At 44.3% G+C, this 21,706-nt stretch overlaps 9 protein-coding genes across 9 annotated transcripts; 6 read left to right on the forward strand and 3 right to left on the reverse strand.

The window, feature by feature from the left end:
- Nucleotides 1-277: 277 nt before the first annotated feature.
- On the forward strand, nt 278-823 carry L199_000455 (ubiquitin-like protein-NEDD8-like protein RUB3; the record flags this gene model as incomplete). Its single annotated transcript, XM_064886222.1, has 5 exons — nt 278-295; nt 410-427; nt 482-511; nt 581-663; nt 739-823. The coding sequence occupies 5 exons, from the start codon at nt 278-280 to the stop codon at nt 821-823; spliced, it is 234 nt and encodes a 77-aa protein (XP_064742294.1).
- Nucleotides 824-1,214: 391 nt separating this feature from the next.
- Nucleotides 1,215-3,164, forward strand: L199_000456 (amino-acid acetyltransferase, mitochondrial; the record flags this gene model as incomplete). Its single annotated transcript, XM_064886223.1, has 3 exons — nt 1,215-1,307; nt 1,372-1,428; nt 1,500-3,164. 3 exons carry the CDS (start codon nt 1,215-1,217, stop codon nt 3,162-3,164), a joined length of 1,815 nt encoding a protein of 604 aa, XP_064742295.1.
- A 377-nt stretch (nt 3,165-3,541) lies between these two features.
- On the reverse strand, nt 3,542-5,539 carry L199_000457 (argininosuccinate lyase; the record flags this gene model as incomplete). Its single annotated transcript, XM_064886224.1, has 7 exons — nt 3,542-3,865; nt 4,022-4,250; nt 4,370-4,827; nt 4,910-5,053; nt 5,150-5,324; nt 5,388-5,417; nt 5,499-5,539. The coding sequence occupies 7 exons, from the start codon at nt 5,537-5,539 to the stop codon at nt 3,542-3,544; spliced, it is 1,401 nt and encodes a 466-aa protein (XP_064742296.1).
- Nucleotides 5,540-6,212: 673 nt separating this feature from the next.
- Nucleotides 6,213-7,838, forward strand: L199_000458 (uncharacterized protein; the record flags this gene model as incomplete). Its single annotated transcript, XM_064886225.1, has 2 exons — nt 6,213-6,471; nt 6,688-7,838. The coding sequence occupies 2 exons, from the start codon at nt 6,213-6,215 to the stop codon at nt 7,836-7,838; spliced, it is 1,410 nt and encodes a 469-aa protein (XP_064742297.1).
- A 556-nt stretch (nt 7,839-8,394) lies between these two features.
- On the reverse strand, nt 8,395-10,512 carry L199_000459 (uncharacterized protein; the record flags this gene model as incomplete). Its single annotated transcript, XM_064886226.1, has 6 exons — nt 8,395-8,705; nt 8,817-9,291; nt 9,379-9,726; nt 9,848-10,051; nt 10,114-10,221; nt 10,282-10,512. 6 exons carry the CDS (start codon nt 10,510-10,512, stop codon nt 8,395-8,397), a joined length of 1,677 nt encoding a protein of 558 aa, XP_064742298.1.
- A 731-nt stretch (nt 10,513-11,243) lies between these two features.
- On the forward strand, nt 11,244-12,939 carry L199_000460 (uncharacterized protein; the record flags this gene model as incomplete). Its single annotated transcript, XM_064886227.1, has 3 exons — nt 11,244-11,274; nt 11,340-12,364; nt 12,442-12,939. The coding sequence occupies 3 exons, from the start codon at nt 11,244-11,246 to the stop codon at nt 12,937-12,939; spliced, it is 1,554 nt and encodes a 517-aa protein (XP_064742299.1).
- A 552-nt stretch (nt 12,940-13,491) lies between these two features.
- Nucleotides 13,492-14,265, reverse strand: L199_000461 (uncharacterized protein; the record flags this gene model as incomplete). Its single annotated transcript, XM_064886228.1, has 2 exons — nt 13,492-13,826; nt 13,926-14,265. 2 exons carry the CDS (start codon nt 14,263-14,265, stop codon nt 13,492-13,494), a joined length of 675 nt encoding a protein of 224 aa, XP_064742300.1.
- Nucleotides 14,266-16,101: 1,836 nt separating this feature from the next.
- On the forward strand, nt 16,102-19,022 carry L199_000462 (uncharacterized protein; the record flags this gene model as incomplete). Its single annotated transcript, XM_064886229.1, has 14 exons — nt 16,102-16,313; nt 16,378-16,410; nt 16,492-16,526; nt 16,588-16,618; nt 16,853-16,954; nt 17,020-17,074; nt 17,130-17,257; nt 17,331-17,436; nt 17,507-17,616; nt 17,681-17,822; nt 17,901-18,079; nt 18,152-18,278; nt 18,343-18,755; nt 18,818-19,022. The coding sequence occupies 14 exons, from the start codon at nt 16,102-16,104 to the stop codon at nt 19,020-19,022; spliced, it is 1,878 nt and encodes a 625-aa protein (XP_064742301.1).
- Nucleotides 19,023-20,622: 1,600 nt separating this feature from the next.
- On the forward strand, nt 20,623-21,513 carry L199_000463 (uncharacterized protein; the record flags this gene model as incomplete). The annotated part of the gene is made up of 4 exons (XM_064886230.1): nt 20,623-20,702; nt 21,196-21,279; nt 21,369-21,383; nt 21,441-21,513. 4 exons carry the CDS (start codon nt 20,623-20,625, stop codon nt 21,511-21,513), a joined length of 252 nt encoding a protein of 83 aa, XP_064742302.1.
- Between the last annotated feature and the right edge of the window lie 193 nt (nt 21,514-21,706).

The raw sequence follows: 21,706 nt of genomic DNA on the forward strand, positions 1-21,706 counted from the left end.
CTGTAAAGGGAGAAGGAGGAAGAAGAAAGGTAAGTCGCGTTGATGTATGGTATTCGCCGCTGGACCTCCTCCACCGACCTTACCCCACAGTGACCCTGAATCATCGTTATAGCAGAAAACGATTACTCACTCTTACCTATCTCTCTCTCTCTCTTCAGCAGTAACGACACCCTATCTCGAAACCACACTCAGAACTCGATTGAGAGGAGACAAGGACAAGCAGATAGATCATAGAGATAAAGAAGAAGAAAGGAAGTCAGAGACAGACACTCACATCATGATCGTTAAAGTGAAGGTATGTCAATTCATCTTTCCCCTTTCCTCCCCTCCTTCGCCATCATTCTTTCCTTCTTTGATTGTTATTGTCAGAAGGTCGTGGTCATATTTACTGACATATCTTGCTGTGTAGACTCTTACGGGTAAAGAGGTGAGTGGTATCATGTGTACACCATACAATGATTCATATTGATGAACATGTTAGGTCGATATCGATGTTCAACCAGATATGACCGTCAGTATTTCATTCTCTTCAAACCATTTTATACTACATCATGCTGAAATATTCTGTGGATGGGTATAGATCAACAAAGTGAAAGAGCGAGTAGAGGAGAAAGCAGGCATCCCACCTGTTCAACAACGTCTGATCTTCGGTGGTAAAGCCATGTAAGTCTTTTGTCCATCATAGTCCCACCCACTCTAAAGACTGACGGGTGATCCGTCTTGGACGGTGTTTCATAGGGCCGATGATAAAGCTATTCAAGATTACAAGATTAACGCAGGGGCTGTCATCCATTTGGTACTCGCTTTGAGAGGTGGTCGATGAGAGTGGATTTATCCGAATAAACCCGGATTGGGATTTCCAGAAGGAGGGGAAGAGGGGGTTCTGGTTTTCGACAAACATCATGCATCATTTGTATAATACATATAAACCATCATCTCCCAGGTGCACATGTCTCCGATTTGACAAATGATTTTAGTAGATGCATATATATTCTGTACGCCTAGTGATAGGTTGTAAGCTACCGGCGGTAGAATCACCCATCCTCCACTTGACTGAGTCGGATAAATGACTCGCTCGTGTTTATTCTGGTGCAGCCTGGATTCTCAAAAACTTGAGTTTGATTTCTTTTCCCATCTAACCATCATACCAGACAACGTTCTCCCCTCGCGCAGAACAAATCACCAACAGCAGATCGGGTTGCTACAGGGATAATATGAAAGCACCTATACAAAGCATTCTCACACCAGTGAGAAATCATGCTTTGGCGGGTATAAGGAGGAAAGGGAAATTTTCACCTAGTCTAATTGTGAGTTTCGACTCGTCGCTCCAATCACTGGTGGTAAGGACAGGTGAACTGACACTTGGTATAGCACCGCAGCTTCAAACATGATTCCCAAGGTCTCACAGATATAGCTGCAGAGGATAATGTGAGTCCAACCCAGTTTCTTATCTTTCACAATCTGCGACTATCGAACCTGACTGATAAGAGGTATTTAAGGACTTTATCCTCTCGATCCTTCAAGCATCACCCTCCGTCCGAGATTCCCGTTCTTACCTATCCTCATTTGCTCCTCCTCCTTCAACGACCAATGACATTCCTCCTCCCGGAAGTACATCAAGCGAGACCCAGCCTAAAGAAGAGAACCAACTTGTCAATTCTCTCCTTAACCCCATCATCCGTCGACCTGCACTAGTCAAAATCCAAGGACCATTTACGGACGCCCAATTAGATTCCATATGTAGAGGTATGGCTTACCTTCAGAAATTGGGTCTGGTCAGTGTGATAGTGGTAGACAGAGATGATTTACCTCCTAATGAACCTAAAGACAAATTCGAATTACAAAGACAACGTGCGATTGTCAGACACGAAGTGGAGAGGGTCGTTCATTTCTTGACTAGACATCGAGCCATTGCTAGACCAATATTCTCAACTGTAGCTAGAATTCATGAAGTGGATCAGACGGATCCGAAAGAGAAAGAAAAGATGAAAGTGGTAATTGAAGAAGAAGGATTAGATCATGTTAGAAGAGCAGTTCAAGAAGGTGAAATACCAGTTTTACTCCCTGTAGCATTGGATGAAGGATGTAAATCAACTAGAATACAGAGTAATAGAGTCCTATTAGCTTTGGCCAAATCAATGTCAACATCAACTTCAACTTCAACATCAACGGGCAATTCGAATTATGATTTAACGCCATTGAGATTATTGATTATCAATAAAGAAGGTGGTATACCATCATATGCAAGACAGGGTTTACCTCATTTATCGATCAACCTTTCATCCGAATATACATATATAAATCGAACTTTTCAACCTGAATGGAAAGAAAGTCATCCAACGGCTTTGGCAAATTTAAATCTAGCAAATGGATGTTTAGAATATATGCCTAAAGAATCATCAGCATTGATAGTATCTCATCGATCACCTTCATCGATGATAGCTAATCTGATAACCAATAAACCTAAGCATTCTGCATCGCTTCCACATTCTTTGTTACAAGGTATAACCAGAGATACACCTACGATTATTAGAAAAGGTTTACCAGTCAGGGTACTTAGATCGATGGAAGAAGTGAATATACCCAAATTGACCAATTTACTGGAAACTAGTTTCAAAAAGAAACTTAACCACGAACAATTTTACGGAAGATTGAAAAACGATTTGGATTTCGTGATCGTTGTTGGTGATTATGCTGGTGCGGCCATTGTAACGATGGAAGGAAGAGATGACTTGGAAACAAATAAAGAACCAATATGTTATCTGGATAAATTCGCCGTTAATCCATTACATCAAGGTGATGGTACGGTAGATTTCCTGTGGGTGGCTTTGAGGGATGAAACGTATGGTCTGGGTTTGTTAGATGCTTCCAATCCTTCTATAGGTTCGCTTAGGGGTGTAGGAACGGGAAAGGACTTGGTATGGAGGAGTCGATCGGATAACCCAATAAACAAGTGGTATTTCGAAAGATCCAATGGATTCAAGACGACAAATGATGGGAAATGGAAGGTGTTCTGGTGTGATGCCGAACAGCGTTTGAAGAGTTTATGGAGAGAAAGGGAGTTTGGTGGCGGAAGGTTGGTCAAGGTCGTGGAAGATGAAGAGAAAGAGAGAGTGGAGTGGTGGGAAGATAAAATTGGGAAAATACCTTCTGCTTGGAAGTGATCAGTAAAGGCGATAGAGCCAAGTCATGATGGAAGTTGGGGGTGTCGATATATATAAGGTGGACATTGATCATTGAGAGCGTTCATATTGCATAGTGGTAGTTGTATAAAAGGGACTTTTTCTCGTTAGACAATCATCTCATGTCGTTTTCAGCACTTCACATGCATAGTGTCATTCATGTACAGCAGTTGGTCTTGCGAAGATTGCATGCACAGATACTAACATACTAAAAATTGCATATTCAATTTATTATTGAGTATTTTATAATTTATCAATCTATAATGCTCAACCACCTCCGTCTACCTTTTCTCAAGATCAATAAACTTCCTAGCTACTAGACCGTACCATTCCTCATCGTTTCATCGATCTCGATCCGATTAGTTCCCAATCCTCTCTCTGGCAATATCAACCTGTCTCTTGATCATCGATCTAGCCGGTCCACCAATAGCATTTCGTTTCTCCACCGAATTCTCAAAATCGAAAACGTCCATCACATCATCCGTGAAATGCTCACTGAGCTCTTTCCATTGTTCCATCGTCAAATCTGAAATCTGGATTTTTTGCTGTTCTGCCAAAGCGACGGATCGTCCGGAGATATGATGTGTCTCCCTGAATGGTACTCCCTTTCGGACTAAGTAATCTGCTATGTCGGTTGCTAGCATGTCCATAGTGAGAGCTTGGGACATCTTGGTAGGGTTGATCTGTAATTTTACAAAAATATCAGCATGAGATATTGGTTTCGATTGAAAGGCGAAAATGAAAGAGGATAATAACGACATATGACAGGAGTTTAAGCTCATGATACATTCTCTGCCATCGCCCCCAAAATATCTCCGATTGATAAATGCAATACTCACAGTCAAAGTAGCAATCACGCCCTCAGCTATTCTCAACGCCGCAGAGATAGTATCAACAGCATCGAACAATGGTTCCTTATCCTCTTGCAAATCCTTGTTATAAGTTGATGGTACACCTTTCAAGGACATCATGAATCCAGCCATCTGACCGAAGGTTCGTCCTGCTTTACCTCGAAGCAATTCAAGGGAGTCGGGGTTCTTCTTTTGGGGCATGATGGATGATCCGGTGCTACGTAAATCAACAAGCGGAAAATTAGCCTTCATGTTCAAAATGGCAGATATACACTTGAACCACGTAAAAACATTATGCAATGAAGGAGGGGCATATGGAATTGTTGGATGACTCACGAATAAGCATCACTCAATTGAACGAAACCAAATTCAGCCGACGAGTAGATGATCAAATCCTCCGCCATTCTCGACATGTGAATTTGCAACAAACTAGCCCATTGTAACCATTCCACAATAAAGTCTCTATCTGCTACAGCGTGCATTGAGTTCTCACCGATCGATTGGAAACCTAACTCCTTTCTGAGCAATTCCCTATCGAGGGAGTAAGGGTTACCTGCCAAAGCTGCTGAACCTAATGGTAAGACCGAGATACGAGGTTGGAGTTGTCTGAGTCTATCCAAGTCAGATAAAAACGATTGAGCGTGGGATAAGAGTAAGTGGGACCATCGGACTGGTTGAGCTCGTTGGAGATGGGTATATCCTGGCATTATGGCGTCGACTTCTTTTTCAGCTCGGGAGACCATGACGTTCAGGAGGTCTTTGAGATATTGTTCGACTTGGGCGGATTCATCCATCTACAAGGATTTCAGGGGAGATACATCAGCGATTCAGTGAAGCGAGATTGACAGTTGAGCTGAGGAGACGCGGACGACTCACGAGCCAGATTCTCATGTCGGTAGCAACCTGGTCATTCCTAGATCTACCGGTATGCAATTTACCTCCAATATCTTTACCGATAATTTCAGATAATCGTCTCTCGTTGGCGGTGTGGATATCTTCGTCGTCGGGCTGGATGGCGAACTGATAACACAATTTATACAATATCAGTAAACTGCAATAACTTACCACAAGGCGATATCTTCTGAATAAGTGACATTTGTCGATCGCTCAACTCACCTTGCCTTCAGCCCATTCACCTTCGACAACCTTCAAACCCCTCTCGATCTCCTTCTGTTCCTTTTCATTCACGATACCAGCCTTCAACAATGCTTTCGAGAACGCAATTGACCCTTTGACGTCGGCAGCGTACATTCGTTTATCGTATTTGAGAGACTGATTGAATTCGTGCATTCTGCGAGCGCAAAAGACTATCAGCCTAAGATCTCATGAAAGAGTACGAGTTGCAAACGCTCACAATGGGTCGGTTGATCCTGTGAATCGACCTCTACCAAGATATTCATGATTAGCTACATACTTAACGTAGATGACGATTTTCAAATTCGAAAAGATAAGAGCGAGCACTTACCCCCATAATTTCCTCTTGGTAAAATCTTGTTCTGAAGACATTATGTTAAGGCGTAGGCTGTGTAGGCAGAGAGACCAATTGCTCAAGAGAAGAATATCCCAAGGTCGTGTCGGATCAATGGCAAGTGTATCATGCAGAGTTTCCAGCATGATAACGGACGATCGCTTCAGCTTACAGTCCCTTTATCTGAGTCGGTCAATGCGAGTTACTTTCAAAATTCGGATGAACCGTGCGCAATCATGTAGATTACGTAATGCAGCAGAGTATGGAGACTCCGGATCTCAGCCTGACGGAATTCCATCAATTCCAGTAAACGAGCACTAGGGACGATAGAGGATGATGTACTACTTGATTGCTACAAAGTACATATGTACATATATGTACATATATGTATATGTATAACAGAGAATCATTGTGTACATCTATCTTATCACTTCTTACTCTTCACATCATCATCTTCAACTGCAATATAGAGATGATCGCGTGAACATCAACAACACAACAGTGCCTCCACAACGACAAACACGTCGATCGTAAATCGCAAATCGTAAATAAAGTTTATCACTGTGAGACAGAGCGACATTCCTCTCAACAACAATAACAACATCATCATCAACAACAACAACAACCCCACAGTAGGAAGTATACGTGAAGCAAGGCTTTTCTCCTTGAGATAATTCTCTTCGCAGTTCAACGTCAATCGTATCAACGAATATGTCCGACTCACCAACGTCCTCCTCGTCCTCCTCGACTTTTATCCCCCGTCTACCTACCCCACCATCACCAATCCCATCGTCCTCGCATCTACGACCCTCACGTCCAAGAGGTGCATCGACCAATACCGCGCGATCGTACTCTCACAGCTCGACGAGGGATCTGAGCGATTGGGAGATCGAAGAGCTAGAGGAGATACATAGGGCAGGAGGGAGGGGTAGGAAGAGGAATGAACCTACTTCACCGCTCAAGGCTGTTTGTGAGTAACGCTGCTCCATACATCCATACGATGCCAGAAGATATTATGCATCTGTTCATGACATAGAGCATGTTGTTTTTCTCTACCGCTCTTCTTCACAGTCACTCCCAACGGATGTTTCTCGTCCCCTTCACATCTATCTAATCTTATCTCCCTGCTGCTATTCCCTCATACATTATACATCCCTTCTATCAAAACATGCTAACCCCTCAACAGTATACGTAGTTTCGCTCTACTTGATCTTCCAGATCCTGACCCGTTCAGATGACCTCGACATCTTCCCTTCCTCAAACCCCACCACCTCATCCATCCGACAATCCCACTCACCACCTTCCTCGATGGAAGTCCCCTCCTATCCTCATTTACCATACGGTTTCCCTCCTATTCCCAATCCCATCCCATCTGCCCTCCCACCACAACCAGGGACAAGCTGGTGGCGACTGTTCTTCGGCGTACTACTCTATCCCGTCTACTTGCTCGCTACTATCCTTACCACGCCGTTACCACTTCTTCTCAATCTCTTATACCTCCTCAAAGAGCTGCTCAAAATCATATTGTATCCTATACTTGTCGTACTCTACACGCTATACGGGACGTTCATCTCTGCCCCTCTAGGCGTGGTGCGAAGAGTGCTAGAAGCTTTTTACCCCTTGATGGTATTTATAGGTGGATTGGTAGGAGTTGGGTGTACCCTTGGTTTGGGTGCGGGGTGGATAGGAAGGTGGGTATTGGATTGTATACTCAACTGGAAGAACAGACGACAAGCCGAATCTAAACTAAGAAGAAGGGAGAAGATGGAAAGGGATAGGGATATGAAGGATCTAAGGAGAATCAGAGAAGCTGAGATTGATTTTGAACTAGAGAGATTACATGATAGATTTATACCTAAGACTCCCACTTCCACGAGTCATAGTCACAGCTCAAAAGCAAGGATGATTAGTTCTGTTGGTGGGAGAAGACCGGTATTGAATCTGAATATTGGTACGACGAATATAAGAGGTACGAAGAAAGATGAGAGGAGACAACAGGAATTACAATCACAACGAAGGAAATCAATCTCGTCTAGTGAAAGTGAAAGGTTGACCACTCCCACGGTCACGTCTAGTGGAAGTGGGAGTGGAAGTCGAGGTGGTGGTATAGGTACGGGGAAGAGGGATCGTAGGATTGAGACGTTCGATACGACTTATACGACTAGTACAGGTACTGGTACGGGCAATAGGAATAGTAATAAAAAGAAAGATGGAAGGAGATTGAGTTTCCAAGATCAAGATGATTTTGAAAGTATGGGGATTGGCAGCAGTAGAGAACCTATGGTCGTTGGTATCAGAAAGAGGGGTGTGAGAGAGACATATACTGTACATGGGTAGGTAATGGATGAATTTTCACCCCGATCTGGATTTGGGTCGGTTGTTCGAGTTGTATTCTGTAGGTGAGAGTCAAGTTTTCGCAAAAACAAAAAATCATGTCGATTTCAGCTTGTGTCATAAAGCAGATGTAGGGAAGGGGAAAAGACTTGTATATAACGATACATAGGTTGTTTCATGATGGTTGTTTCAGTTGTAATTTCATACTTTGGGCTTTTGTTTGTACTTCGAATATTCAGATGTTCCACTCGAACAGGACGAAGACGAAGACGAACGTTTCCGTGTCAAGGTTTCGTATGATATTTAGATGACTCATAATGAATTTTCATGTCAGGTCATGTCATGTCTTTGTACGGCCGAGTCAGTTATAATCATGGTTTGACTTTAAATCTTGTCAGAGGAGGACAGGACTACCGGTATCAAACAGTAAACATTGAAAGGTCAATTCTTTCTAGTATATACGATACTTGGTTATTCATGCTTGGTATATGGTATATATATATTAAAGAATACCCTAATCCTCTAAGCCCAAAAAATGCATCCTACTTTAGAACCAAGCCTAAAACATGACTTTCGCATTATCGTATAATTGTTTCATGACATTCTCACCGTTTCCCAAATTCGTCTTTTCTATAATCTGCTGCTGATCGCCAAACTTGTTTATGAATTCATCATGTTTGTATATGTTGACCTGTCTTCTTCTGAATCCTTGAACACCAGAGAAGAAATCTTTGGATAGTGGTTTGGGCTGCTTGCTGGGTTTGTTATATGGGGGTGGTATAGCGGAAAAGGTTGAAGGTGAAGTCGCTGTGGAAGAAGGTGAAGGGGAATTCATAATTACTGAATAGATATCTCTGAGTAATTCAAAATCTACAACCAGGCCAAGGGGAGATGATAATTAGCTCAATCAATTTCCTTTTTGTTGACTGCCATTTCTGAGCTGAATAATAGTTCATATCCCGTGAGATACGTATAACTCACCAGTAGGAAAGAAAATATCAAAATAACCCTGTTTGACCAGAAACGTCTCACAGGGGATCATACTTCCTCCATACCTAGTCTGAACTACCGGTCCATTCCTACCTTCCACTGCATCAGGTAACGTATCGAAATCAGAAATTAACAATCGATGATTGGTTAGTTTTTCTCGCAGATGTTCTAAAAACAAAATCGATTTGGTAGGTAAGAAATCGGGTTGAGATAGATTGGCTGAGAATGGTAAACTTGTGTATAACGATCTGAGCAAGCCAGAGTATAAGAGAGGAGACGACAGCGGAGGTGTAGTTGATGGACTTGGAGGTAAGAGTCTTTTATATGCTAGTACTCGTCGAATGAGGGGATCGGTAATGGGTTCGTAGATCATGGAGAAATCTCCACTTGCGTCTATAGCCACTACACCCTGGAAGGGTGTGAGGGTCGAGATGTCGTATCGGATCATATCGTGGGCGAAGTTATCCTAGTAGGATGAACACAATAATGTTTCAGTAGAAAGTTCAACAAGAAGAACTGGGATTTATTTCATCGAGGCCAGAATCCCACTCACAAACACCTCTAAAGCCACTACAAAACAAGCTTCCCCACCTTTGCTAACCCCATCAACCGTTCCGTCCCATTTGAAAAAATCCGAATTAATCACAGTCACTTTGTCTCCAAAACCCTCTTTCTCTGCTCTTTCCTTTTGACCTTTCGCTAACGAGGCTGAAATTTCGATAATTCGATATTCCACTTTTTCGTATATCTCTGGATAGTTCTGTCGAAGGTAATGGAGTGAATCAATCATGAATGAACCGTTACCTGCTCCTATTTCATATAGGATTAGGGGTTCATGTGGGAAATGGTTGAGTTTGTAAGATTGGAAGATTGCGGAGAGGAGGGTACGAGCGTAGTATGGCTAGGATAGTGTAAGTAAGATAACGATGTTCAAGATCAAACGTTTGTGTAGAAGATAAAAGGTGATTGTATAAAGGTCGAATTAGCATGATCATATGTTCATAGTAAGGGATAAAACCCACCTTGAACAACTCTGTCGGGGTATGCCAAACCTGTCTACCCAATCCCCCTGTCTGTCCCGTTGTAGGTTCCAAACCATATTGCTTCTCGTACCGCTCAGCTACAGCTTCCTGGAACGCAGCCGTATCTGCAAAACTGGAGAAATCGAATCCTTCTTTAGGAGGAGTGAAAATCGTAGCATTTCTAGAAAAATATCCATAGTTCGGCTATTTTATGACTGATTATCAGCTTTTTTTGAACTTCAACAACGTAGAAGAAGGTGACATACGTTATACAAACTATCATCTATGAAATCCCTTACCAGCATCTTCACCCTTGTTGGAGGTTCTTTACGGGAAGTCAGCTCGGAAGCCGTCACTCTCCTCCAGTGAACATGCTGTCATCTGATGTATCAGCATCAGACGTCGGCACTATGCGATAGCTGATTGATACTTACATCTGGGTCAGGAGCATCAGAAAAGCTCAACGAGGTATTATAGTTATACCTCTCCTTATCCCTTCGTTTGTTAGTTTCGGACGAGCTGGATTGATGTCTGACCGAAAAACCTGGAAGGAGAAAGGAAGGTATATCTATTCTCTGCTGAGATGATCGAGCGGAAGTAGTACGTCTTGACGATCTGGCCAGCGCATGTTTGACCCCTCTAGATGAGGATGAAGCTATCGACATGGCTCTGGGGGGGGGGGGGTTATTTTCAGCTGAACGAAAAGGATCAATAAATATGTTATGAACTTGTTCATCTTCGGTAACGGGCCAATGGGTGGATGATATGTGGATGACTTGAATAAGGTGATCTGCCATATATGAACAAAAACCATATAACCGGGTGTAGTACGCCACCAACCGTTTCCGGCGGTTTACACTACACACTGGTACACTATATATAACACCACAACCTACTACCATAACCCCACCCCCTTTGGCCATATCCATGCATACCGCTTGATATGTTGATACGACCACCCCATCCACCCAACCATGAGATAGACCAGACATCCTAGCAGTCAACACCCAACTGTGATCACGCTCCACCCACCACCCCAGCTTGATCCCTAAGATCCAGACTCTCATCTACCGAGCTGAAAGCGGTGTTACTCAGTCCAAAGCAGGGCCCCCGCTGTCACCACTTCACACTCACCTTCACCTTCACCACGCGCAACCCTAATCACACATCCCTCATCACCCTCGACCACTCCAACATCTGCAGAGGGTTTCCGCACAGCAAATCATCCACAGTCTCACCCTCGAGGTGTGATCACTGCTAGGCTTATCGCAGCTGTACAACAGAGCACAATACACCTCGACCACTCCTTCCAAGTTCCCATCAAGTGTCAATCTTAGAAGAACGCACATCTTCCCAAGTGATCAAATTTACACTACCACACACATCCTCAATCGCGATGACTCAAATTCCTCTTGGAGCGCAATTGTGTGAGTAGCAGCTAAATCATCTCGTCGTTGACCCGTATGCTAATCCATCTCATCCATCCGAGCAGCTCCCGTCGACCTCCCCCCTCCACCACCTAACGCTGATCCTCGAGAACCTTCTCCAGCGCTCACCCCTCGACAGAGGGGATCTCGTACACCCCAAAGATCGCGTTCCCCACTCGCATCACGAGATGCATCGCCCGTCCGACCCATAGGTCAAGGTAGATCCCACTCATCCGAACTGGGTTCATCGCCTCCCTCCACGCTCCAACAACCCATTCCCAAATCTACCTCCGGTACACCCACACCCTCACCATCTGTACCTATTCAAACTCACTCTCACCACTTATCTAGACCCTCTTCACCCTCATCTATCCACTCGTCCGGATCAGCCATTTTCGAAAGAGATATAGAACTACCTCCTGTCGCGTCGTTATCTCTCAACCCTAATTCAACCCATCAACAACAACATCATACACTTAATCACAAATCGAGTAGATTATCGCATCTCTCTCATGGATCAGCATTGGATCATACTGTCCCAACGGTGCTGGATGATGCTGTCGAAGCGTTGACTGCGGGTGGGTTAGACGGTACGAGTAGGGGATTCGAGGGATTGGAAATTGAAGCTCCTGCTCCTGCTCCTGTTCCGTCCACCATCAGTGTAGGCATGGCCAGACAATCGTCTTCAAGTATACCAAGAAAGATCTCCTCTGGCCCTCGAAGTGGAGGTGGTAATATCCATTCGAGATCACCTTCACCAATCTCGATCGCATCGAAAACCTCTTCGATCACTTCTCCAGCTACTTCCCCTCCAATCTTAGGTCAACTCAATACCCAACAACAGCAATCATCTGGTTTGACCGGGACGGGACAGAACGCCAATCAACTTAGCCCTACGGCTGGAGAACAGGGTCTGCCTGGAACTGTTCCTCGACCTGCTATGCCTCAACGGATCAGTACCGGTCCTCAAGTTCCTGGAGGTTGGGCGTCAGCCTTCGGAGGTGGAAATTCAGCAGGTGCCACCACTTTGCCTTCTCAAGCGGAGAACAGTGTAGTAGCCGATGATAGGGCTGCATCACCTAGTACAGATGTAAGTTGATACCTCTCAATCAGTGATATATCGATCACATCTGGACATTGCTAATCCCTGTATATGATTCCCTATAGAGCCCCAATAATGCCTTCCAAACACTCACACCTACATCCTTACCATCCCACATCTCACCAAACAAGAACAAACATCGTATCTCGTACTTATCACCAAACGATCTTTTGTTGTCTTTACCTACCAAAGTTACTTCTTTGGAAGATATAACTTCAGGTAATTTATCGCCTGATCATTTACCTGGAACTGTTTCACCATCCATGTCAACTCGATCACCAGTCATGTCACCTCATAATCCCCTTTCGGGCGATCTAAGCCCAGTGACTGCTGGAGGTATTGGACCTGGAGCTACACCCCCTCCTCAAGGCCCAGTACAAGGTAGACAGGTCCAACCGAAATCGTCTTTCGATAATTACTCGTCTGGCCGTCCTGGCGCGTTAGGCGGGTTGGGTCTGGGTGAAGGTGAATGGGAGAGAGAAGGTTTGGGAAAAGGGTTGGAACAGAGATTGGAAGAGGTTGCTCAAGGACAGGGTCAGGGACAAAGTCAGACTCAACCGTAGCCTGCGGAGTGTATTTGGAATGTTGAGATAAATATAATTGTATAAAGATTCCTCTCTTTTGTTTCTTTCTGGTTGATCGATCGCAATACCAAACAAGCTACCAGATATTAGTTGGGTCCATCAAATTAAACTTTCTCGACGGCTTAAGGTCTTATTCCTCTAGTCTACGAAGAAGATCGGTGCGATTGACTATAATTCTTTTCCTCATTTGGGATATTCCGATTTCCTTTTCTCTTTCTTCGGTGTCACTATTAACTATCCGTATTGAATAATGACAAAGTTTTATAAGCAGTAAATATCCTAAATCAAGCCTATCTATGTATACGCGTTTCTCTTTGTTATTATCAATACCAATTGGAGTGGATACGCCCACCAGCTAGCATATCTGGTCTACATATACATCATTGACATACAACATATTCTACATCGTAGTAGATCACTTAAGATCCCTTGTCTTCTTCTCTACTTTGGATTGTGAAGTGCGATATGGGTAGGAATAACGATGGAAGTGGAGATAAACAAATACAGCACGATATAGCTTCAAAGCAGATATCATTGTCCTTCTGTCAACCTTCCAATCTCCTCCCTCTCCCTCTCACTATCTTTCTCCAACCTCTTCTCGCCCGCGCTCGCACCTCCACCACTGATCTTCAACCCCTCATCGGCAGACGAGAGGGAATGAGCGATAAGTTGAGCAACTACCAATCGATGATAACTGATTCCTCGATTTTGCAACTTCTTGATCGTCCCTGAAACGCCCACTACTCTGGGTATGACCTGTTTACCGCCTAGGGAAGAGAGAAAGGTGATTCCGGACCATATGAGACGGTAGTATGGTCGAGCGATTCGGATGAATGTCAGTGTCGTAAGTGGGGAGTGATATATCACTGTTCATAGCGAAAGTTAGCTTGGTGGAATACGGTTTTCACTATGATATACTGCCATACCAGTGGAAGTTGAATGGAGGGAGAGAAAAGACAACTCACCTCTGAAACTACTAGCTACCCTCGCCCAACCTTCGTCACCAAATACATCCTGTATACACCCCCTGATAGCTTTATATATCACTTGTTCATCTCCTATACCCAAAGCTGGCTGGGAGGTAGGTAGCAGGAATGGTATTTTAGGTATTGCCGATAATCCAATCTCATCATCATCTTCGTCATCACCGTCTTCATCTTCTTCGGCCGCCTGTTGGGGAGTGTACTCGAGGTTCAGGTTGAGGGCTTCTTCTTCTGATAGTTGTGTAGGGTTAGGGACAGTAGGAGTTAATGTGGATGGGACGAGGAATTCCACAAGGAGATATCGATTTTTGAACCGGACCATTGTTGATCTTTTGCTTGCGATCCTCTGATTCTCTTTCGGTACCCAGTAACCTGCCTGTGAATGTGGATTGAAGGCTCAATTGTAGTTTGTCACACTGTGTGATCTGTATATCTTACTCACAGGTACCACTAATCTTATCTAGCATCCCGTTGACTTTGGAATTTCAACCAACAATTATTTCGTATGTTATGATCAACACGTGACAAGCACGTGAACACGCCATGCGATCTTGGCAAATTCGATTATTCCGTCCATTAAACTTTCTTGTCTTACCACGCAGCTCTCGTTTATTTGTTGCTCATGGCTATACTCGTTAAATGAGAGTTTTTCCACGATCGCTTAGTAGACTTGGTCTGAAGGTAAAGCAAGGTAGATGTACATGTACATGTGTATCTTGGGGACTGTGCAGATCAGGTCCAATCCTGATTTCTGGGATCTGGGATTTGCGCTGATGATCCCATCGCATTCACCCCGCAGCAAATTTTGTTTGTTGTTTGTACAGTTAGTACTAGGATTGTATCCGATTTTATGGGATGTCTCAATGGCTTCGCATGGCTATTTTTGGGTCGGAGTCTTAACGTAAACGAACTTTCACTCGGGATGTTGAACTGTAATTCAAAATAATGTTTGTACAGAGTGTAACCTCCTTGTTTGTTGATAGTGATGTTTATCCGTCCAATCGCGGTGGCAGGTAAACACGCAACAGAAGAAAGAAATTTTTCAAACTGTTATCCAAGTCAGGTTGTTCTGTTCCGATCGTTCTGGTCGTCCCTGATCACCATCCATATTGCTGTACCACATGTTTGGATACAAGCTCGAACTTTCGGCCGATCAGAAGTATTCTGGGAGGGTAAGTAACCCTTAGCAATCCATGTTGGTAGGATTCCAGACTGAGAAATTGGAGCTGCGATCGTACAACGCGAGACTCATGACCGAGTTAAGGTAGTGATGTTCTCCTTCCTTTCGCTGAACGCTGGATGATGATGTAGGTAGCATGACGTAGACTGTTGGAGTAAAAAGAAGACTAAGTACATCTGCCCCACCTCTACAACGGTGTGCACATCATAGTATACTATGATCATCGAGCGGGTCCTCGTTCGTACGCTACCGAAGATGTGTCTCACCAGCAGCTTCTGTACACTGCGCAAAATCACCTTACCAGTCGATCAGTCGATCACTACGCCAAGGAGAAGTACCGGAAAGAAGCATCTTCATACCTGGACCCTCACTCTACCCATTCCTCCCGGGATGTGCGGATGACAATCTTGAGGATCTGAATCTTTCGGGTCTATCACCCGATGCGTGCATATGGCATGATCGTTCTAACCCCACCCTCCTCCCAAGAATGGTTCCGTCTTACCCTATTCCGAGTGAAGCAAGCATGCATAAAAAGAAAAAAACCTTTTCGATCATTTACCGGTTAGTTGAGCTGCAGCAGACAGTGAGTTGCTATTTGCGAAAGCTTCCGATCTCGTCCAGAGTGACTGAAAGCGTATCAGATAAGGTCATGTCAACTAAACCTGAAAAGGGTAAAATAAGAATCATACTTTTATTACTCTTTCAAGTAAATTCGGAAGATTTTCCATAACTTTACTCGTAGTTTTTATAGTTTTTCCAGACTACAGGTAAACAACGTCACTCCTGCACGACTATGTTGCTCCAACACAATTTTTTTTTCATTTTTCACGATCAAGGATTCAGAATTTAGATTCATATATTTATCTGATAAAATATCTTAAACCCCCACTTTCGTTCTTCCTTTTCTTCTTTTCTTGTACATCATACCTATACATATACAAGACGATCATAAGGTAGGGAAAAAAGAATCAAATCAAGATGTCATCTACCGCACCAGAGTTATCATACTCTTCTACCAGTCGACGATTCGACAATGATCACACCGATGCCAACGAAGAGGAGGGTAAGAAGACTATCCCCCACCAAGATTTGAACGATCAAGAAGGTGGTGCTCAATTCTACGAAGACAATTCATCGCAAGAGAACATGTTGGCTGGTGTAGCTAAAGTAGAAGCTCTTCAGGCTGTTTGGTGAGTTTCTACACGTATGTGAGGTAGATAGATAGTTGCTAATCCGATGGATTTGTTCTGATAGGGGTCCTACCTCCAAGTGGTTCTTGTTTGTTGGGTAAGTCAGGTCACCGATGCATAAACCCCATATCCGTCCATGGTCATTTACGTATAACTGACCATCGCGATCGCACCGCAGTATCGGTCTATCGGCTTACATCTATTCTCTCGATGGTGAGCCGCCCATTTATCTTGTCAGTGATCTTGTACTGATATTTCAACTCGTCTTGTCCAGGTGTCACTACATGGCAATACCTTTCCTACGCGTAAGTGCATGGTCAATTTCTTCCGTACTTTCTTCTTTGCTCTTCCCTTGCACCCTCAAACCCTTCCGCTTCTTCCGATACGATCCATTGATCGATTGATGGAAGACGACGCTTTGTCCATCCTTGATGATTCCTGTATCGGGTGGACGCGGCCGAGGAGCATGGTTGCATGGTCGTTTGATGGTCGTGTCGTAAGATTGTAACTGACGTTCACACCAAATTGCTTCCCAAAAGGACCTCGTCTGTGCTCAAGCACTCTGTCTCAGGAACAATCTCCACCGCCAATGCCATCATCATCGCAGTTGGTAAACCATTGATGGCAAAACTCGCTGATGTGTGAGTATTGACCATCATTGCTGTCATATGCATCGACTACGTGTTGACCTTGTTTCCCGCTGCAGCGTCGGTCGAGCTGAGACTTTCGTCATCGTCACTGTTCTCTACGTTGTTGGATACGTGAGTACACCAGTCATAGCGCACGCTGTCTCTGAGACTGATCTTGCGTGTATAGATTGTCATTGCCACTGCCAACGATGTCAATCAAATTGCCGGTGGTCAAGTATTGTACTCTTTCGGATACACTGGTCTTCAAATGCTCCAACAGATCGTCATTGCCGATATGACCAACTTGAGATGGAGGTTAGTCTAGTCCATCACGTAAACTCTATCATTATCGTTCTGTGACATGCTGACTTTTCGATCATCGATTCAGAGGTCTCGTCACGGGTCTTGTATCAGCTCCTTTTATCATCAACAATTTTGTCTCCGCCGAGATCGCCGAAGGTGTCTTGCCAAACTGGAGATGGGGTTATGCTATGGTGAGCGCAATTGACACAGACGGTCCAATCTAATTCTACATGCTGATACAATCCTCTATCGTTCCTTCAGTTCGCCATCCTTGTTCCCGTTTCCCTCGCTCCCATCATCGTAACCCTCTTCTGGGCTCAATGGAAAGCCAAAAAGTTGGATCACATCAAAGCTCAACCAAATGCTTACAAGTAAGTCATGTCTTCTCACTTTGCGATCGCTTTACAACGGACGCTAACTTCGCTACGCTTTCAGACCCTGGTCCAAGGTCATCACTGACGCCGCCATTGAGATGGATCTCGCTGGTCTTATTTTGATCGCTGCTTCTCTCGCTTTGATCCTCCTTCCCCTTGGTCTCGCTCCTTCCGCCAAAGGTCAATGGCACAACGCTAGTATGGTGAGTGGTGGTTTATCTCATCACTATTGGTCACATAGGATCACCAATGATGGCTGATGAGCTTGGAACTCCGTACAGATCGCCATGGTCACCATCGGTGCTGTTCTTTTCCCACTCATGCTCGTCTACGAATGGAAAGTACCCCGAAGACCCGTTGTACCCATGAGATGGCTCAAACGAGGACCCATTCTCGGTGCCTGTTTGATTGGTTTCACCGACTTTGTCTCTTTCTACCTCCAATACACCTATCTTTACTCGTGAGTCGCGACTACTATGGTAGTCTGCAATCTGTGAGAACATCGCTGACTGGACTTGTTGCCTTCTCACAGTTACGTCTATGTCACCCAAAACTGGAGTTACCGAGACTTGACCTACTACAGTGCCACTCAATCTCTCGCCCTTACCATCTTCGGTATCTGCGGAGGTATCATCATGTACTTCACTCGACGATTCAAGGTGAGCTAGCACCGTATCGACTCTTTTATGAGGATCATTCACTGATAAGCTCATTTATATTTAGTGGATGCTCTTTGCTGGTCTTCTCGTTCGATTGATCGGATGTGGTTTGATGCTCAAAGCTCGATCAGCTACCGGTAACACCGCCGAACTAGTCATGTGTCAAGTTCTCCAAGGTCTCGGAGGTGGATTCGCCGCTATCGCCATTCAAGTTTCAGCTCAAGCTGCCGTAGCTCACGTCGATGTCGCTACTGTTACCGCTATGGTCTTATTGATCACCGAAGTTGGAAACTCTGCCGGTTCAGCTGCCGCCACCCAGATTTGGGCTTCTCACATGCCTGCTGCTCTTGCCAAACATGTCCCAACCACCAATGCCACCTTGCTTGCTGACCTTTACGGATCAATCACCCAAATTGCTCTTTACCCTCAAGATGACCCTATCAGAATCGGTGCTATCACCGCTTACCAAGATGTCATGTGAGTGTACATTTTCAGTTAAGTGTGGATGGTTTGCTAATATGATTGATTGACTATAATAGGTACAAGCTCGTTCTTGGTGCTTTGATCGTCGCCATCTTCCCTCCCATCTTCTGTATCTTATTCACCAAGGACATCAAACTCACCCGAGCTCAAAATGCCGTTGACGCCAAAGACTTGGCTGGTAACCCCACTGGCGAAGATAGGGAGTTCGAGGACAACAGAACTCCCTCTGAGAGAAACTTGGAGACTTCGCAGAGGGTCTAATCGGATTCATCATGGTGTCCGATCTCATTAGGAGAGATGGACCGGGGAGGAGGGAGTGTAGGGTAGATCTGGGGAATATATCTCGAAAGGATTTATCCGATTGAAATGACTCAAAGGATACGTCGATGTGAATTAGATGCTTAGGTCTAAGAGTGCATGAGGGACAGCAAGGGGAGAGAGCTTTTAAGCGATACTTTGGTGGATGGACAAGTTTCGCGCATGTTTATAATTATCATATACTATCATTTCGTTTTCATTCATTCATAGAGTCTGATCTAACCATAGATCATAAAACATAAGAGCTTCGTTGATTGTTCATATCTGTCTCAAGTAGATGTGTATATACTCTGTACTTCCTTTCTTGCTTGGTTGGGTTGGTTATCATGCACTTTACTCGTAGCTTCAAATCCCAAAGAACAAGAGCCAGTGTTCATTTACTTCCACTTTGAGATTCTGTTCCGATTTTGAGTTTCCAGCTCGAAGTCACTCACATCTCAACGCGACTCCGAATGGACTACATCTTCTTTCAGTTCCATGATTGAGCGGAGGCTGGATATCGAAGAGTTTCTACTGATCGGAATGAATCTTCAAATCTTGTAAGTATATGATCGATCACCTTTGTTAGTGGCAGGTATAACTGTAAAAGGGAATGACTACGGTGATCGGTGGTTGGTTACGCTTCTTACGGACTGAGTTGAGTGAGAGGAGAGTGAGAGTGAAAGGAAGAATCTTGTATGGGTTCAATTGCGCCAATAGAAAAGCTCTTAAACACCCCAATGAGGGATGGACATACATACCTAACGAAATTCTCCTTGTCGTTCTTGATCACTTCAAAGCTCATTATCCTCATCTCCACGCTATGCCCGAGAACACAACCAATAGCAGGACCTCCTTTTCCAGTCCAGGAGGACCATCAGCAAAAACCAGATCAAAAACTGGCTCTGGCCCTACTTCGTCAGCTTCAGCATCGGGAGAGACTAACACTGAGGCGGGAGGCGCATCCAAAGCTTCTGGATCCGTGTAAGTCCCAGGTTTTATGCCATTTTGATGCATTCGTCTCGTACACTCAAAATGGATATGACCTTCACCTTTAAGCCGAGTGACGCCGCTCAATCATCTTTCGCCTCTTTGTTAAATCGAATTATCATCGAACCCAGCCTGAAGGCGATGCAAAGCTTTTCGCTGTCAATCCTGAAGATCTCCCAGATCCAGAATAAGACAGATTGAGATTGATGGTGTTGGAAATGGTATCGTCGAGTGCCACATTCGAATATTTCCGTACTTCACCAACGGGCGAGAGATGCATGCGTTTGCGACCACGTGCATTTGATTCCGCTCTGCTTTCTGGGATTGGCTTCAGCCTGTCAGGTTATCCCTTTTGCAGAGACCAAGACCAACTCAGATAGCTTCGTATGTCATGCTAACAGTAAAAGCACTATACCTTATCATCCAGCAACAGAACCACCTATACTATCTACCACTCAATCGGCCTATAGGTCCCTCAGAAGCGTATAACAATTGGACATTATCCCCTTCGAGTGCTAAAAATTCAGCCTTGTAACGAAACCAGTTCAATTCCTTCCCATCATCAACCCCCACCATGACCTCATCAACGACCGCTTCGCAATCAGAATTGGAATCTGCTCGAGTACCATTAGGATGGAGGGATCAGTGTTCAGCGTGAGTATCAATTATTGTCATCAGATCAGCAAATCGAGGTCATGGAGAGGAGGTAATCTCAGTGTTCTGTTCAATGAGAGAAGGGTAATTGGAATGGATAGCTGGATGTCATTTGACATTCTTTTGGATAAGGCCGTCGTAAGGGGGAAAAAGGAAGAAGATGTTGAAGACAACCTTACGTCGGGTGATATGGAAGTGGAATTTACTTGAGGGACATGCGGGGATATCGATAATATGGATAGATGTCATACCATACTTATCCCGGACCAATCACAACAAGTGGTCAGGAAGGATGACGACCAAGCATCAACAAGTGGAGAGGGAACCAACGGAGCAGAACAGACCGTCATTATGTGATGAGATGGAAAGCTTCATCGTGGAAAGATTATGAGTGGTCATATCAATGGATTGGACTGGACTGGAGCAAGAGTGCCATTTGACGAAATCGTGCTGACATACAATGATCTCCCTAATTTCCACTTCCACCTATTAGCCTCTTGATTCCATTAAATGTATGTCGACACAAGACGCTCTACATGCCTTGGAAATGTGAAGATGAGAGACACGGATACGAGAAGTGAGTGGAGTTCTGTTCTTCTCGATCAGGACCTCTGTTAACTTGAGCAGTGGACATGTGCTGACATGGCTGTATCCCCAATACTACAGATGTCAATACGACGAGTGAGTATCGTCGATGGCCACAGAATCTGATCGAACTCATGCTGATTATGACCTCAGCTACATGCGACGTATGAAGCAGCTCACTCGACAGAAGAAAGCAGCCGCCGAAGCTGCTGCAGCTGAAGAATAAATCCATCTCATCCTGCTCCGCAAATCATACACCTCCTTCAGTACCATACGAACCTTTCGTACCCGTTCCGAGCTCTTCTTCTCTCAAAGAAGAGTTTTGAGACTTTGTTATTTAGACATATATAAATGCATATGTTGAATCACCTATCATACAGTACAGTAAGGAAAAATAATATAAAGCATAAAACCTGAAA

Source organism: Kwoniella botswanensis, chromosome 1 (genome assembly GCF_036426115.1).
Source record: "Kwoniella botswanensis chromosome 1, complete sequence".
Lineage (NCBI taxonomy): Eukaryota > Fungi > Basidiomycota > Tremellomycetes > Tremellales > Cryptococcaceae > Kwoniella > Kwoniella botswanensis.